This window comes from Amia ocellicauda, chromosome 3 (assembly GCF_036373705.1).
Source record: "Amia ocellicauda isolate fAmiCal2 chromosome 3, fAmiCal2.hap1, whole genome shotgun sequence".
NCBI lineage: Eukaryota > Metazoa > Chordata > Actinopteri > Amiiformes > Amiidae > Amia > Amia ocellicauda.
The window spans coordinates 23,033,929-23,051,031 of NC_089852.1; the positions used below are offsets into that span (position 1 = coordinate 23,033,929).

Sequence of the window (17,103 nt, forward strand, 5' to 3'; positions counted from 1 at the left end):
AGTAGGTGGGCTTCCAGAGACATATGGGACCAGGTCCATAGGTGAGAACAAGCTACTAAAAATAACTCTGCATCACGAGATAAGTGTCGGTAACAAAGCAGATGCAGGGAAAACTAATGACACTGGCAGATTGATTAATTTCAAGTTTTATAGGCCTCAGCCACTTTAAATGATATATGTCACATTATATTAACTTCACACCTCAGGCTCAAAACAAGGTAGCTAGTTTGAAATATCCATCCCTTCACGGTAGCAGATTTATATAGGAGCTACCAAAGCAGACACCCTGATGGGAAAATAAAAAAAAAGCTGAACAGGGACCGTGCCCCTGAATTTTGAGCTGGAATGGGCAGCGGTGACCTCACCACAGTCGCGTTCATCCGAGTTGTCCCCACAGTCGTTGTTGTGGTCACACACCCAGGCTCCGGGGATGCATTCCTGAGAGTCACAGCGGAACTCACTTTCCGTACAGTCCCGGGGCACTGCCAGAACAACACAGGTGGTCAGCCATGGTGAGGAACAGCCCTGACTTCAATATGAGGGGGGTACACATATACTGTATGTGTAAAACATGTCCCAGTATGAAAAAGTAAAGGAATAACATCTGGCATATTATGTGTGAACAGCTGTAGCAACACTGTCTACATTTTCTGAACCCTGCTAATTGTGCTTTAAGCGTTCATTATGAGACAGACATGTCAAGCATCCTGTAAAATATTTTTTAATCTGGTATTTCCCTACCTTAATTCAGAGGTTATCTTTTCTCACACTAAATCAGGGCAGGTGAAATAACTATTCTAAATGGGTCTTAAAGTTGGTCCAGTGACTAAATCTAAGTCTGTCTCTCACATTCATGCAACTTTGTCTAGTTTGCCTAGAGGTACAGAGGTTGGCTATTGCTACTATCTTGCCATTACTGGGCATTGCGCCCCGGGCTCTGCTCACCGCAGTCTTTTTCATCCGAGCCGTCTCCACAGTCATTGTTGCCATCACAACGCCAGCGCAGGGGCACACAGCGGTGGTTGTTACAGCGGAAGTCTCCGATAGGGTCACAGGTCAATTCCGCTGAATGTGGGAGAAAGAGCTTTATTGTAACCTTTTCTTCCGTGGTGGAGCTTCATTCGGCAGCAATGATGTTACATTATAAAACCACTCATCCAATCCATATGGCATCCACTACTGGCATGACAGCACATACCACAGCCTTGCTCATCACTGTTGTCCAAGCAATCATTTCTCCCGTCACAGACAGCCGACTGAGGGACACAGCGGTAGATGGTTTTGCAGTCGAACTCCGTGTGTTCATCACATTTGTACTCCGGACCCACTGGAGAGAGGGAGTGTGAGAAGGAGTGAGCAAGTGATTGAATGGGTGTTATTAAATACTCTTGAGATGAACGATGGTGAATTCATACCAAGTTTGTAAACCATTTGCAGAGGATTGCACACAGAATTTTTTTGGTCAAATGCGTGAGATTTTAGCATGTGTGAGAGCGTGAGATGGAGCCTCAATGCGTGACTTGAAAGCTATGTTTTAAATAAATGGGTGGAAAAAATCCAATATCCTAAACAAATTTGGGAAATGACAGCTAGATAAATGTTCATAAGAACTGAGTCACAAAATGTTGGCAGATTTGATTAAGAGGTATAAGGAGGAACTGAACTGGACCACAGCTTGATGAGAACAGTATTTCCTCCCTGGTTTAAAATGAGTGCTTTAGAGCTTGGAGATTGTCCAGTTTTTATCCTTTGCATTTTCTATATAGTGGAACGCCAACCCCACAGAGCCCTGGCACTCACTGCACTCCTCATATGGCTCATCGCTGTGGTCTCCGCAGTCGTTCTCGAAATCGCATACATAGGCCTGGGGGATGCATGCTCCATTCAGACACTTGAACTGCCCGGGCCGGCAGGTCTTCTCAACGCATCCACTGGCGTCTTCGTCACTGCCGTCTGCGCAGTCCTTTATGCCATCACAGTGAAAGGAGATGGACACACACTGCTTGTTGGCACACTGGAACTCGTTCTCCTCACAACGGTGGTCACCTGCAATGTAAGAATTCAATCTCTTTCACCTGGGAGATAGCTCATATTTTTTTATATATATCACCACAGCAAATGACACGCACAGTGACAACATGACTGATAATCTCCAAAGCATGTATTCCTGAAAATTAACCATAAAAGGAGCCCACTCAAGAGCTGTGGGGGTCTGGAAGTTATGAAGAAAGTGTCAAACTGTGCTGCAGATGCTGAGTCATTGGAAGCATTTGACAAAGAGTCCTGATGTGATTTGGATTATTCTTTGAGTTGGCAGAAGTACTTGGCAATTTACCTTTACATGTATTCAGTACTATGGGGCTTTGACATTCAGCTGAATGTAAGAGCATTGCACTATTGTGGAAGAGTGCTGTGTCATTGTTGCAATATGTTTTTTTTAATTAAAAGGACTAAAGGGTCTAGATCAGAGAGTCTAAAGTAAACGATATTGGATGGTCTACAAGTAAGTAATACAACTGCTCAGATCTATCTACTGGACAAAGTCATGCTGTTGGCAGTCACCGTGGACAGATTTGAGAGACCCTATCCTAGACGTCTCTATTGTGCTTTGATCTGTACTGTCTGACGTCTGGATCCCTGCCCTGGACAAAAGGGATAGGAACTGGGTTTTGATACAAACTGCAGAGAGCGGGGTCCTCATCAGAGCCATCAGGGCAGTCTGTGTGGCTGTCGCACAGGAAGTGGGCGATGGTGCAGTTGCCATCTTGACACTGAAATTGGCCCAGGGGGCAGTGGCGAGGTGGGCAGCTCCGGGGTTCGTCAGAGCCATCGCTGCAATCTGATTGGCCATCACACTTCCACCATACAGGAATACACCTGAAAACGAGACAGAGAAGGTGGGAGGGCATGGACAGAGGGACAGGATTTTAGACTAACACTTTTAAAAAGTTGAGTGTTAGGGTGTTGTTATTTTGTCTTAATTAGCCAACAATGAATGTGCTTATGGGATCTGAGCCAATCGCTGTGAAATGTATTTGAACACTTGAGAGAGATTTGAAAGGGTTGGGGATCAAGGATACATTTGTAAATTGATGAACATTCATTAACAAAGTCATAGATAGTGGTAGACAGACAGACAGATAGATGTATATTTTTCTGAAATAAGATATGGTTAAAATAAGGTAAAATTTATGGTATGAAGAATTTATATGTCCCCTATATAAAAACTTAGGTTTCCTAGTTTGTGACAACACTACCATCTTGTGGTTTCTAGATCAATGCCTTTTTTCCTCTAAACAATGTAGCAAAACAGGGCAGTATATTAACCATTTTACCCCTTGGGATACAGGATAAATGTACTGTGGAGCTATTATCAATCTCCAGCTGAAACTGATTCAGATGAGAGACAGACACATTGGAAGAGAAATGTGCCCTTTCCCAAATGTACAATGATTGATCTTTTTTCAGACCAGGAATTATTTTTGCTCAAATATGAATCTATCAAGTGTCAGATTTCAGTTATTTAATTTGCTCATGCACCAGACACAGGGGATATCTCTCTTTAGGAAAAGTCAGATTTGGATTTCAACATCTGGATTTCTTAAAGTATTGCTGCACTTACTTTTCATTGTCTCCACAGCGGAACTGTGTGCTGGAGCAGTCAGCAACGCACTGGATGTTGAACCCGATAAATATCCCAATAAAATGGTCTGGACATTCACAGGTGGAAGTCTGGCCTTCAGGGGCTATCAAACACAGGTGACTGCACTGCGTCTGGCTTTTCTTGCAGGGGTTATCCACTAAACATTACAGGAGATATGATTACAAACCAAGGTAAATGAAGAAACGTTGGCAGCATTGCAAGAAAACACAGAACTTTGGCATTTAGCTCAATTTGGGGCTAAAATAATAATAATGACCTTTAACAAAAGGTGGCTATGAAACACTGAACACATGGGACTTCAAAATAATTGCCTGGATGGTAAAGCTAATAATATTCTCAAGTGCTGCCTAGTCTTTTGACATCTGATGAGATCAGGTTTTCAGCAGCAGACTTCAGTGTGCAAATACATTTGGTAATGCTATTCAGGGACATTACATAGGTTGGACCTTCCAATCACAGCTCTAACAATTAAAATCCAGTCTGCTCATTCCAAGCAGTCGCCATCCTTTCAGTACCTTCCCATCCTTTACCTTCAAAGGTAAAAACGATCAGGAATGGAGAGTTAGACTGATTTAAATTTTGTACAGGTGTGAGGTCTCATCTTGATCAAAAACCCTTTGAGCCCAATTAAAAACTTTACAGAAACTCGTGATGGAACAGAACAGAAAGGAGGAAAGGCCTGGAGGACAGTATCCAGCCCCCAGCCGGAGAGAGGGACACGTACTGCGTGGCTGCCTGTAGGGGTGGTAGACGTGGATGTCATGAGGCCGGTGAGTGTTGTTAACCATGGTTACCCTCCCTTCCCCAGTGAATTTATGGGCCTTCTCCACTGTGTGTGTGTTCCAGTCAGTCCAGTACACGGTATCCTCGAACAGTGAGATGGCGAAAGGGTGGGGAAGAGTGCCCGCAATGGTCATATGCCGGTTCTGTCCATCCTTATCAGCAAACCTTGGGGGGAACAGAGGGAACATAAAGAATACATCCCATTGTCTTGCCAGGATCAGGCCTAAACATTATGTGACTTCCACTTGCAAAGCAATTACAAAAATGACAACAGCGGCAACTGTTAACACAGCCACCTTTCTTCTTTTTGTGCAGGATTTGTTAAATTGATTTTCAGATGGAAATCTAAAACTTTACAGTTGATGATCAAACTTGGGAAGCTTCTTGTATATTTACAGCAGAACGACACTGTGAACTTATGAAGAGTTTCCTTCTGTTATTATATACATTGAATTTCACAGGAGGGGGGAAATAATTTTTGAATTTTCTTATTATGTAATTTGGTTGTTACAGAAGATGTTTTACATACTTTTCACATTTACACAGTTGGTAGTTTACATGTAGTTGCATGACATTGTTTCCCAAATGGATGTATAATAAATGAATCTGCAATATGCATACACACACAACCCCCCACCCCCCCAACACATGCACTAAGAAAAGAGTATTCATTTGAATATTCCTTTTCCCTTTAGTTCCCAATTTCTTTGATATCCCTAAGATCTGAAAGGAGGGCTCAATAGCTGTATACTGAATAAAGGCATCTACTGAATAAATTCAGATCCAGATTCAAAGGATGACTTTCAAAGCATTTTTCCTTTTTCTTTTATTCTCAAGAGCAGGATTTGATCCACTTTTCCTGCTTTAGAGAAACTCAGGCAAATGTTTTCGAAATTATATCAATGTAAAAAAAGCTGACTTACTCCAGGTAGTTGAGATGGGCGTCTGCAAAGAAGATCTTGTCACTGGTGTAGTCTATGGTCAGAGCATTCGGCCACTCAAGCTTGGTGGTTATGATGGCAGAGGCTTTTTGGCCATTCATACCCACTCTGCCAATATAAGCCTTTACACCCCAATCTGTCCAGTAGAGCCACCTATTGGGGGAAAAGTGGAATGAGAAAAAAATTAGAAGAGTAGAACAGTGCCTTTGACATAAAGCAATCCAATAATTCCAAGATCAGACACAAACATTTTGATTGTGAATTAGGAATGCATAGTAGAAAATGTGCAATGTAAATAAAAACATCCTCATTCAATCCTCTCACCCCAGCTTTGGGTTTACTGCCACCGCTCGAGGGTTCTCGAAGCAGTAGGTGTTGTTGGGTGCTATACAGCCAGTCAAGAGTCTCTTCCGGAACCGTCCATCGAGCTCAGATACATGCAGGGCATCAAGGCTGGCATCCAACCAGTACATTTTCCTGCAGACATAAGTGGTCAGGGAGCACTGGGTTCAATAGGACATTTTCCATATGTGAACCAAAACAAATTGATAGTGTGACAAAATCAAAAAGTGTGTACTTTCAGTGCCTTAAAGGACGTCTTCATTGTGGTAATTTCTGCGTTTCTGAAACACAAATTCCAAAAAGGAATTCGCCCACAAGCACAACAGTTTCCCTTCTTTACCTGCCCACCCAGTCGATAGCCAGCCCCTCTCCTTTGGGCACGTCATGCTCCATCACTGTCTCCCTGCCCGTGCCATTGAAGAACATGCGCTCGATGAGGCCTCGGTCATAGTCAATCCAGTATAGCCGCTGTTCATAGTGGTCGAAGTCCAGGGCCACCACGTTTGACAGACCCTGCAGCACCACAGTCAGTGAGTGCCCGTCGGTGGTGAGGTTGCGCAGGTAGTAGCGGTTGCTGTAGAGTAGGTAGGGCTGGATGCCGCTGTTCTGCCTGCAGGTGCGCTGGTCTGGCTCGCGGATGTAACCGCTGGCACACTTGCAGTAATAGGAGCCCACGCTGTTCTCGCAGATCTGGCTGCACACTTGTGGGGTCTCTGTGCACTCGTCCACGTCCTCACAGGCTTTGCCGTCAGGCATCAGTCGGTACCCAGGCATGCAGGAACAGTAGTAGCCGGTCAGGGTGTCAGTGCAGTTCTGGGCACACTGGCTGATCACTGGGTTCTGGCATTCATTAATCCCTTTGTTGGAGAGAGCATGGAGCTGGTTAGTTTACTGCATTATCCATTATACATACTGTATGTCTGTATATATAGAGGGACCTGGCATATTATAATGATCAGTACTACCATAGAGATTTTCCAACTAAAATAAAGCACCAAGCCAACATAAAGCAGACACAAACACATCTGTGACTTCTAGCATCATACAGGTCCTGATAAAGATGCTATGGACACATTCAGCAACATTAAATTCCTCATGATATATTCAGCAGTATATTTTTAAAGAACAGAAGATTATTTGTTCAAGACTGCAGTCATATTAGTGATCCCGGGCTACATATAAGACAAAGTCTTGGACTGATGTTTCTTTTAACACCGACTGCTGCTCCCAAACTGAAATCGTTCAGCACCTACAAATAGTGATTAACACACTTGAGCTGGTATGAAATTAGTTCAGCAGTGCAGACATTTGTACTAATTAACTGATGTATTTTTAAACACACTGCAAGCCTCTCTCTCTTTCCTTACCACAGGCTTTCTCATCACTGCCATCAGGACAGTCTTTCTGCCTGTTGCAAACCATGTGGATGTTAATGCACTCCCCGGAGTTACACTGGAACTGCCCTGGGGCACAGGTGGGCTGGGTAGTGTGGCACAGGCTGTCCAGCTCATCAGAGTGATCCAAGCAGTCGGCTTCCCCATCACAGACATACATGTTGGGGATACAGGCCCCGTTCTGGCAGGTGAACTGCTGGTTGGTGCATGATGGGTAGGAGCATCCTCTTTCATCGCTGCTGTCTCCACAGTCATTCACTCTGTCACAGCTGGAGCAAGAACACACACACAGATCTTATGTCAATCAGGCCATTGTAAAGGAAGTGTAGGAGCAGAGGAGCAGTTTTCCCTACCAATTGGTGATATCTTTACTGCAGTACAACTGCACCTCATACTGAATTCATCCTAAGCTGTAATTGCCATTGTGAACAGTGATAGCTAGAAAATACTGAACAAAAATCATGTGGCTCACATCACTGGCTTTTCTTGGTTATGAGCAGATACGTTATAATTCTGTGAGCTGTGTTCAGGTTCTACACCGAATGGAGGCTCAATAACACTTCACTATCAGAAATAGCTCCATATTAAGTATTGCCATGGCTGACCTCACAAATGACAGAAATTCAATCAACAGGGAAGCTCTTCTGTACACTGGAAGTCAAACGGGGAATATGATATATGCAGCACAACATATTTTAAAACTTGTCATTCCCTTTCAAAGGCTATGTGTAATGGTGGGTAAGTATATTGTAAATCACAGCTGTAAAAGAGGCCACATACTGAAAGACCAGCAGGATACACAGTCCGTTGGCACAGGTGAACTCGTTCATGTGGCAGGTGCGGTTGGGGCAGTTGTGAAGCTCGTCGGCCGCATTGGCACAGTCCTTGTCCCCATCGCACACCCAGGCCTGGGGGATACACCGGGGGCCCGAGTACAAGGGTGGGGGGCAGGCAAAGTCATCAGGGCTACATGTCCTGGAATCTGGCGACACAATGAAGACATTTTGACAGGCCACACTTTCCAAAATCCAGGAGTTGAACTTTGCTCCACAAATAAATTCTAGCTCAGTCTTTACGGATACAGTCATACAAGTTTACACTGGCTTGGGTCATGGCCGATGCCGATTTTAAGCAATGAAATGAAAGCAATCACTCCAAATTAGTTGTCATAATAACATCACTGAAAATTGTGCCTGCATGTCAAAATTTCATATTTGGAGGGGAAGTCTCTGCAGGTTTTTGCACTGAATTGAGTCTAAAAGGCCTTCTCTTCCTGTTTTTATAGATCCTGTTTGGGAATTGCTTAAAAATGCTTCAGATTATATTAACACACACATCCTCTCTAATCTGTTCTCATTCATTCTCTCATTCAATTTCTGCACCAGTAATTTCAAACAGAACACCACCAGTTCTTCCCCAACATGAGAAATTTAAATAGATTATTCTATTTGCGTATATATACATATATATATATATATATATATATATATATATATATATATATATATATATATATATATATATATATATATCCCTTACCACACTGGAGCTCAGGGGCCTCATCGCTCATATCCCCACAATCGTTATTGCCGTCGCAGACCAGAGAGGTGGGGATGCAGCGTCCGTTCACACAGGTGAACTGTTGCGAGTTACACGTCTTTACATTATCCTCTTGAGGGTGACATATACAACAGGGTGATTTTGTTAAAAAGCTTGTTGGATTGTTTTACTTGCAGTTGTTTTCCAAGTGGAGGCCTTTCATTGTCATGCCACATAGGATATAATATCTGCTGGTCAGCTATATATTCTCCAGGTAGTAGCTACTGAGTAGTGGCTGAGCCCAAGAGTATATTCCACTGGAAGACCCTTGTTGAGCACCACTGAATGAAAACATCAGGGCAGCAAAACAAGTTATTTGGGCCACCTGACATTTTAATAACATGATATTTAAAATATATATAAAAGCACAACATATTGCAAATACTTTCATCCATGACCAATTTCAGAAAACAAACAAGATCTTCCTAAGTGGTTGTCTACAAACACACACACCACAATGGCTACAAAAATCTGTAAAAGTAAAGTAAAATAATGAACGCTACTGTTTCACTTTAGTTGACTGAGCTATGCCACAAAGCATGTGATGAATGAAGAGGTAATGGGGACCTATGTGAAGGCCAAATCTCATTCCCATCCCATTCCCACATGCTGTTCCTGCCCTATGCTTACCGCACGAAGGAGGCTCATCGGATCCATCTGAGCAATCCATGGAGTCATCACACACCCAGTATGATGGGATACAGTTCCCTGACCCACACTTGAACTCATTTGGCCCGCATGTTCGGTGCACTGGAGAGTTCAATAATCAAATCAGTAAAGTAAAACTATTAAATTGCATTTTATTGTATTACAGGAGATTCAGACAAGCAAAATGCTACACATTCTCCTGATAGCATTCGTAAACATGAAATGGGCCACATCAAACAGCATCAAAGAGCTTGTTTAGCTGATAAAAGCACACATGCAAGGTAGTATCATGGATGGTACCCTTATCAATGTTTGCCACAGAAAATGTGCACAATAATTTAGTTTTTCCATGTATTTACTATGTATGTATGTTTTGTCACGTTCTTCCATAGTTTGTATCATGGATTACTATGTCCCTCTATGTTTTGTGATGCTTTTACTTTGCTTTCCTTCATGTTACTGTGGGTTTTAGAAGGCTTCTGTTTTTACTAATGGCATATATGAACCTGGTGGAGTGGTGTTATGAAGTGTGGCACTTACTGCAAAAGATCGGGCTTTCGTCACTGTTGTCTCCACAGTTGTTGAAACCATCGCACAGATTACTGGAGTAGACACAGATGTTGGTGGTCTCACACTTGAAGGTGCCTGGGGAGCAGGTCCTGTCCGCTGAAGACAAAAAGGAAGAATCAAGCACAGACTTCCTCAGGTGATGTAGGCACAACATGTCATTGTGAGAATGCTGGCAGGAAAGTGTATCATACGATTGTAAGAAGGGCAGTATTCTTATTTTAACACAGATCTAACCACAATTGCACACACTTTAAATAAATTAAATTTCCCAGCTAAAAATAATGCAATGCACCAATTAGACCTCACTCAGGCCACTGTGCTCCAATTTGCCCACCATGTCATAAAAGGGACACAGTATCCTTGGAAAAAGTTTGGAGATGAGCAAAGCAGTAGAGTAACTCCTGTTATCAAAGAAAGGTCATAAATAGGTTACAAGAAAGCTGTTGACACTCTAAAGTATTCAAAAGAGGAGATTAAAGCCTGGTTTTAAGGTTTAAATCAATCAAAAAAACTCAAGCCAAAGGACTAATGAAGAAACAACTGGGGATCACAAGTGGAAATTAAGATTGGGAGTGTTTAAGGCTGAAAATAAGAGGTACCAATTTTCACAAATAGTTATGAGGGTCTGGTACAAACTACCCAACTATGATGCTGAAGGTGATTATTTAATATCCTTTGAGAAACAATGAACAATTGGGATCAGTTGGTTAAACCAAAGATCTACTAAAATGACCTTGGATTATCTTGTAGCCAGTTGTGCTAAACTGTGTTCTTGATGCAGTCACTTACGGCAGTTCTTTTCATCGGAAGTGTTGTTGTCGCGGCAGTTATTGAATCCATCACAGACAAAGTGAGAGTCAATGCAGCGGCCGTTGTCGCAGGCGAACTCCGTGGCGGGGTTGCAGGTGGGGAATGGACAGTTGTGTTCGTCGCTGTTGTCTCCGCAGTCATTGGTGTAGTCACACACGTAGTAGAAGGGCACACAGCGGCCATTATTGCAGGTGAAATCCGTAGGCAAACAGCTGTGGAAAGCTGCAGAAGCAGGACAGAAGGTCTTTGGCCCAATCCTTCTTTTGAGCTACTTTGCATATATCAATTTCAACTATTCAATTTTGCTATGCCAGTGGACTACTTGCAGATATCTTTATTACCTTCCAAAGACTACAATGTTCCTCAAACTCATTGAAACTGAGCTAACCATACATTGCCACTGGGGTAATTCCAGTCTCATTCAGTTACTGCTAATTATTTAAATCTGTGATCTTTGGACTATAGGGACCAAACTCTCAAACGATCTTTTCACCAGTTGAGTAATTGCAGATCCTCTTATCTTACCACAAACTCTCTCCAGCTCCTCAGAGTTGTCAGTGCAGTCTTTAAACCCATCACACTTCCACTGATCAGAGATGCACTGCCCGTTGAGACAGGTGAACTGGTTCTGGCTGCACCGATTTCCCTGGTCCTTGATGCAGTCCTTGCCATTGTTTGTCAGATACCACCTGCCCTGCGAGGGGCACTGGCACTCAGGACCTGAAGGTCCTGTGGGCAAGCGATCAAAGACAGGCATTAGACATCAAAATTCCTAAAGCATAGTCAATGTACTGCCCTTTCTAAAAAACAAAAGGAAATATTACAAAATTGATTTAAATATTTATAATTGCCTGTAGAGATTCACCCATTGTTAACCACTAATTCACTTGGTTGGACTTGAACAACAAGCAAAAATAACTTTGGCCAGGTCTGCACCAACACCAGCCTTGAGACATTTGCTTAATAATGTGCTGATAATCTGTCAATGACCAATTTTTGAACCACAGATCTACACTACAGGGGCCCAACCTGGACACTGAAATGAAGACCTTTTGTACTTTAGAGCAATGAACCACTGTCCCCCTAATTACCTGGCACACAAATGTGGCTGCAGCCACCATTGAACTGCTGACAGGAACTGGAGCAGTTCTCCTGTTTGGCAGGGGTTACCACCCGGATATCGTTGGGCTGGTACTGAAGCTCCTGGTGCATCACGGTCACCTCTGACCCATCGTCCTTGTTGGCCCTGTAGATGCTGCGGGTGTTCCAGTCTGTCCAGAAGATGTGCTGCTGGTACAGCGACATGGCGTAGGGTTTCTCCAAATTGCTCACAATCACTTCCCTGTTGTCCCCTGTCAGAGAGGACCGTTCAATCTTTCCCCTACAAAACACAGAGCACTGCACATGAGAAAGTGTGGGCAACAGCGCTGTTAAAACAAATCTAACTTTTTCTCTTTAAACAGTTATTACTGTTTACTGGCCACTCTTTCAAAATAAGGCTGTCCTTTAACTGCCTTCTTTTCCACGCCATCTTTCTACAGAGTTCCATACGTACAGGTAAGCGTCGACCCAGTACAGCAGCCTTTCCTCATAATCCAGCGAGAGTCCAGTAGGCTGCACCAAGCTGCTGTTGATGATGGGCACCCTGAACCCCCCAGCCATAGTGGCACGCTCAATTTTGGCTGGAGACTCCCAGTCAGTCCAGTACATGTATCTACACAATTGAGAGTTAAGAGCAGCAGAAGAAAAGGCATCAGTATGACCTGTAAATTGACGAAGTTAAGTATACAGATTCAAAGTTATTATAGTGTTGAGCCAAGGAAAAGTATAGTCTTGCTCCTAAACCAATGACCATCATCTATGTATAAGCTACAAGGTGTAAAATATCTTTCTACCACTTGAGACGTCATCTACTTGAACTGGTGGCTCTCTGTGGAAAAGACCATCTGGTTTGCAAGGTTAAAGTTGGGCCTACCCATAACATGGGTCCAACGTGAGGGAACGGGGTTGAGGCACATGGGCAATGTAAGAGCGATTCTGGCCATCGAGTCCCATGGCTTGGATACTCTTGTTGTAGTAGTCGCTGAAGTACAGCCGCTTGTGAAGCCAGTCGTATGCCAGCCCTTCTGGGTCATCCAAGTCTATGGTAATAGTGAGAAGAGGATTTTACATCTATTCCTCTAACATATTAAATTCCTGGACCTGTAGAGCCACAGGGTCTTCTGGTTTTAATTCCAAATGAGCCCGGAATGACTTAATTGGGCCAATCATTTGCTTATTGTTTGAAACTAAACATTATTTTCTAGGGCTCTTAGGGACTTTAAATGATAAATAACAATAAGTTAAGCCCTAAATCTTATCGAAAGTATTGAACTTTGGGCATAAGCGTAAGTTTGGGCAGGGGCAATGTGAAAGCAAAAAAAAAAAAAGGTCTTACCTGTAGCTATGTAGACGGGGTTGTTGGATGCAGATGTGGTGGTGATATAGCCAATCCTGCTGTAGTGCAACCTGATGCTCTGTGCAAAGTAGATCCGCTTGTCCTGGAAGTCAAACTCCACCACCTTCACGTTGTAGCCTAGGGAAAGAGGTTTGAAGGGCAGAGTGTGGTCGCTTGTGTCCAGACGGGCACTGTTCAAGGAATACTCGGTGGTGTAGACAAGGAACTCATCCATGCCATAACCACAGGAGACGCCATTACTAAGGAGGCTGCCATGGGCACACCCACACTGTGGCTGCTGTGCCTCAGGCATGGCGAAACACAACTGCTGGCACCGCCCATTGTCCTCCAAGCAAGGGTTGAAGGCCACCATATTAGCCGCGAGAGGCTGGACATGGGCGTCAAACACCGTCACGTCCGTCAAGTCACTGATGCTGTCCCGTATCACTTCTGGTGCATCAGTGTTGCCTGGACTCTTGTTGGCCTGTAAAACTTTTCTGAGGTTGCGATCCACCCAGATCATGTAGTTGCCAAAGATGGAAATGCTGTAAGGAGCAGGATAGCGACTGCCGTAGCGCACAATTTGATGCTGGGTGCCGTCATATTTCACACAGGAGATCATGTCCAAGGCATAGTCAGTCCAGTATAGGAAGTCATTGGTGTAGTCCACAGTCAGTCCCCGGGGCTTGGACAGGGTTTGCGAAACCAGGACTGTCCGGTTCTTGCCATTCATCAAGGCCCGTTCAATTTTGGGCATTTGGCCACTATCCGCCCAGAAGATGTATCGCTGACGGGGGCTAACAGCGACATCCTGCGGCCTGTCCACACTACTCTTCAGCAGGACCATGCGGTATGTGGTGTTCAGGCGGAGAACCTCGATGTAGTTCTGACTCTCAAAGGCATTGGTGAAGTAAAGGTTTCCTGCAGAAGAATGGAAAAAAGCAATGGAATCAACCAGTCAGAATCAACTGGTTTCCATACTGATTGAATAAGTTGCATCTCAGAATGTGAGGCACATACTATAAAGTTTCTCCCTGACCTGCAACCCAGTCGACTGCAATTCCCAGTATCCCATTTTTCCCAATGCCATCGCCAACCACGCGTGAGTACCATGATCCATCTGTTTTGATCCTGTAAATTCCCTTGGTAGAGCTATATATGCTGTTGTCTACCCAGTAGATAAACCCAGTTGGCACGTGCACATCTGTCTTGTTAACAGCAGAGTTTGCAGCTGTAAGAAGATAAGAGAGCAATTACTGTGTAAATCGACAATATCAAGAAATACATGTGATTCACAAATATACCTCTCTCTGCATGAAACTAAATTAATTACTTTCTGGCCATTGAAATATGCTCTGATAACTATATGTTCTACTATATTTTATCACTTCTTTCCCTGTAAATGCCTCCATTACTTAATTGAGGATTGAACCTTACACCTTACGATGGGTGCCATGGCCTCAGAATGGTCTGAGCTGTTTATATGGAAGCCTTGGATTTCTGTGAGTGTTGACACCACAGCGAAGGACTCGTACTGCACACAGTTAGTGCCATCTTGCGAAGGCACAAACCCGGTGGTACAGGCACATGTCTTCTGCATGTTGGGCTTGGGCAAGCAGAGGTGTGAGCACCCTCCATTGTTGGTGCTGCAGGCGTTGCTAGTTCCAGCTGATTCTGACAAGAAATACAACACCAGAAAGAGATCAGTCAGAGAAAACATTTAATGAACCAGGAGTACAGATGAATTATCAATTGGTCATTGCCTGCAAGCCTCAAAAGTAGGGATGTTTTTTCTGTTCCAAGCTTCACCTTGCTTCACCATGCTTTTTTTTCTTCTGACCTATTTCAGATTTTATGAGCTGCTCTTAAAAGCGTACAGCAGGTTTTGGATACTTCACACCTGTCACCTTCTCCAGACATTTACATGGACAAGTGTGTGGATTTCCATATGAAATATGAAGTAAATGTTCTGCTTCATCAGAAGCAGTGTGCTCCAGGGCCTGTGTGTCATAAAGCCTGGCTAGGATGGAAAGTGAGTCACATTCTTTGTACTCACTGTCTCTGTAATGGACCTTGAGAGCCTTCACTCCAGCCATGTTGCTCCTCATCACAACCATGTTGGCGCCATTGGCCTTGTCCACCCTCTCGATGACCTCGTAGTCCAGATCAGTGTAATACAGGTAATTGTTGTGAACTGCAACCCCCCAGGGGTGAGACAGCCCACTGACCACTGTTGTCCGGCTTGTCCCATCCATGGTCCCACACTCAATCTGCAGGGGAGGAGGGCAATTACTTATATGGAATCAGTCTTGAACTGTACCATTGGACCTTTGACCGTGTGTCTGTGAAGCAGGGTTTGTCATTCTTTATAATGTGAAAAGGTCTACAGCTGTTTGACATCCAGACCATTGGAACCATGCTCAACCAATCACACTGCTTGGTTCAGGTTCTACAGCTGGATTCAAATATGCAACATATCTGGAGGTTCATTGAAAGACATGTCATCTGGGTTTAAAAGACTCTGCTCACCACTCCTGAGCTGGCCACCCCCCAGTACAGTTTGCTCTCTGCGATATCGGCAGTGATAAACTCAACGCTATCCAGGTTGTCAGTGTACAGGTTTTTCAGGTTGCTGCCATCCATGTCTGCACTGGCCACCTTAGCCGAGACACTGCTGCCCGTCCCTCGGTCCGTCCAGAACAGCTTCCTGAAGAAACATTATCCACAACCTCAAAATCCTCATTTCCTCCACCTGCTGCAAAGCAAACAGCAGGATTGCTGCAACAAAACAAAAAAAATGTCTTCCAAGTGTGACAGAAATCAAACTAAATTATTAGAAGCAAAAAAAAAAAAGGGAAAACGTGAATATGACACAGGGTCTTCAGTGATCACCTCATGACTGACAGGACGTACTGAAATAATGAAAGGGCAACAGTATAGTACACTTTTACCTTTTGTGACATTACTCAATTCTATGTTGGTTTGTATGCTTTCAGCTCTGTAATTTGGGAATCCCAGACAAAGCACAATACACACAAGCTCCTGAAGGTTTATTTTACTATTTTTTCATTTGCAGCATTTCTCTAGGATGACCTTGAATAATCTGAAACCTAACCCTGAAATCAAGGAAACTTTGTAACATTGGCCAAAGACTGCAGGACAGAGTTGCTCCCTTCAAGCAGGTACTCAACAGAGTCTTGATGATCCCTACCCTCTGGCTGGATCCAGAGTGATTCCAATGGGCTCTCCAGCCCCTTCTGGCTTCCCTGTGTAGGTGACTATAGTCCTCCTGTATTTCTGAGCTCCATTCACCCGAATCACCTAGAGAGCAAATATCAAAAACATATTCTTTCAAAGTACTTAGCACTACAGCTAGGTAGGAAAGAGAGACACTATTTAGAAATAAACTGAACATTTCAGTATATGGACCAAATGCACATTCTTCCAAAATCTGTAATTTCTTATTCCAGTTCAAAATACGAGATTTTTCTTCCTGATCCTTTTGAATAAATCCTCACAGAAAAGATCCATCTAGGTGTTATTTTTTATTCACCTATAGAATTTATGGTTACTCTCCAGATGTTACATTATTAAAACTTTATTCCACTTTGGTAACAAAGTCAACAGTCTGTATAAAGATCATCACAAAGAGGTCCACAGTTCAGCTTCTATACAATCACTCATAATCTAAATAAGATAACAGCCATTATGCAAGGGATCTGAGAAAATATAAAGGCAGATCTTGCTCTTTTACCTCAATTGCCTTATTTTCAGGGTTGGTGTAATACATCATACGACTTATCCAATCAAAAGTCAAACCAGAAGGTGTGCCCTTCACTGCTGCAGGAGCAAACTGGGTCCTATTGTTGCCATCAGTCATCACTCTGTAGATGGCCCCCTGTTAAACAAATACAA

The 17,103-nt window shown here is 43.5% G+C and overlaps 1 protein-coding gene across 1 annotated transcript in view; it reads right to left on the reverse strand.

Moving 5' to 3' along the window:
• Positions 1-17,103, reverse strand: part of lrp2b (low density lipoprotein receptor-related protein 2b) — a 58,570-nt gene that overhangs the window by 17,088 nt on the left and 24,379 nt on the right. The window contains exons 33-59 of the mRNA XM_066698540.1: positions 16,943-17,086; positions 16,400-16,509; positions 15,718-15,895; positions 15,245-15,458; positions 14,626-14,862; positions 14,228-14,419; positions 13,189-14,109; positions 12,727-12,892; positions 12,307-12,465; positions 11,843-12,132; positions 11,277-11,480; positions 10,731-10,973; positions 9,912-10,037; positions 9,354-9,473; positions 8,664-8,795; positions 7,905-8,106; positions 7,098-7,393; positions 6,071-6,587; positions 5,713-5,865; positions 5,371-5,541; positions 4,389-4,612; positions 3,623-3,800; positions 2,681-2,877; positions 1,801-2,046; positions 1,199-1,327; positions 946-1,065; positions 366-482 (exon numbers count right to left, since the gene is read on the reverse strand). Of these exons, the coding sequence (XP_066554637.1) occupies positions 366-482; positions 946-1,065; positions 1,199-1,327; positions 1,801-2,046; positions 2,681-2,877; positions 3,623-3,800; positions 4,389-4,612; positions 5,371-5,541; positions 5,713-5,865; positions 6,071-6,587; positions 7,098-7,393; positions 7,905-8,106; positions 8,664-8,795; positions 9,354-9,473; positions 9,912-10,037; positions 10,731-10,973; positions 11,277-11,480; positions 11,843-12,132; positions 12,307-12,465; positions 12,727-12,892; positions 13,189-14,109; positions 14,228-14,419; positions 14,626-14,862; positions 15,245-15,458; positions 15,718-15,895; positions 16,400-16,509; positions 16,943-17,086 (5,986 nt within the window). The remainder of the gene's footprint in view (positions 1-365; positions 483-945; positions 1,066-1,198; positions 1,328-1,800; positions 2,047-2,680; positions 2,878-3,622; positions 3,801-4,388; positions 4,613-5,370; positions 5,542-5,712; positions 5,866-6,070; positions 6,588-7,097; positions 7,394-7,904; positions 8,107-8,663; positions 8,796-9,353; positions 9,474-9,911; positions 10,038-10,730; positions 10,974-11,276; positions 11,481-11,842; positions 12,133-12,306; positions 12,466-12,726; positions 12,893-13,188; positions 14,110-14,227; positions 14,420-14,625; positions 14,863-15,244; positions 15,459-15,717; positions 15,896-16,399; positions 16,510-16,942; positions 17,087-17,103) is intronic.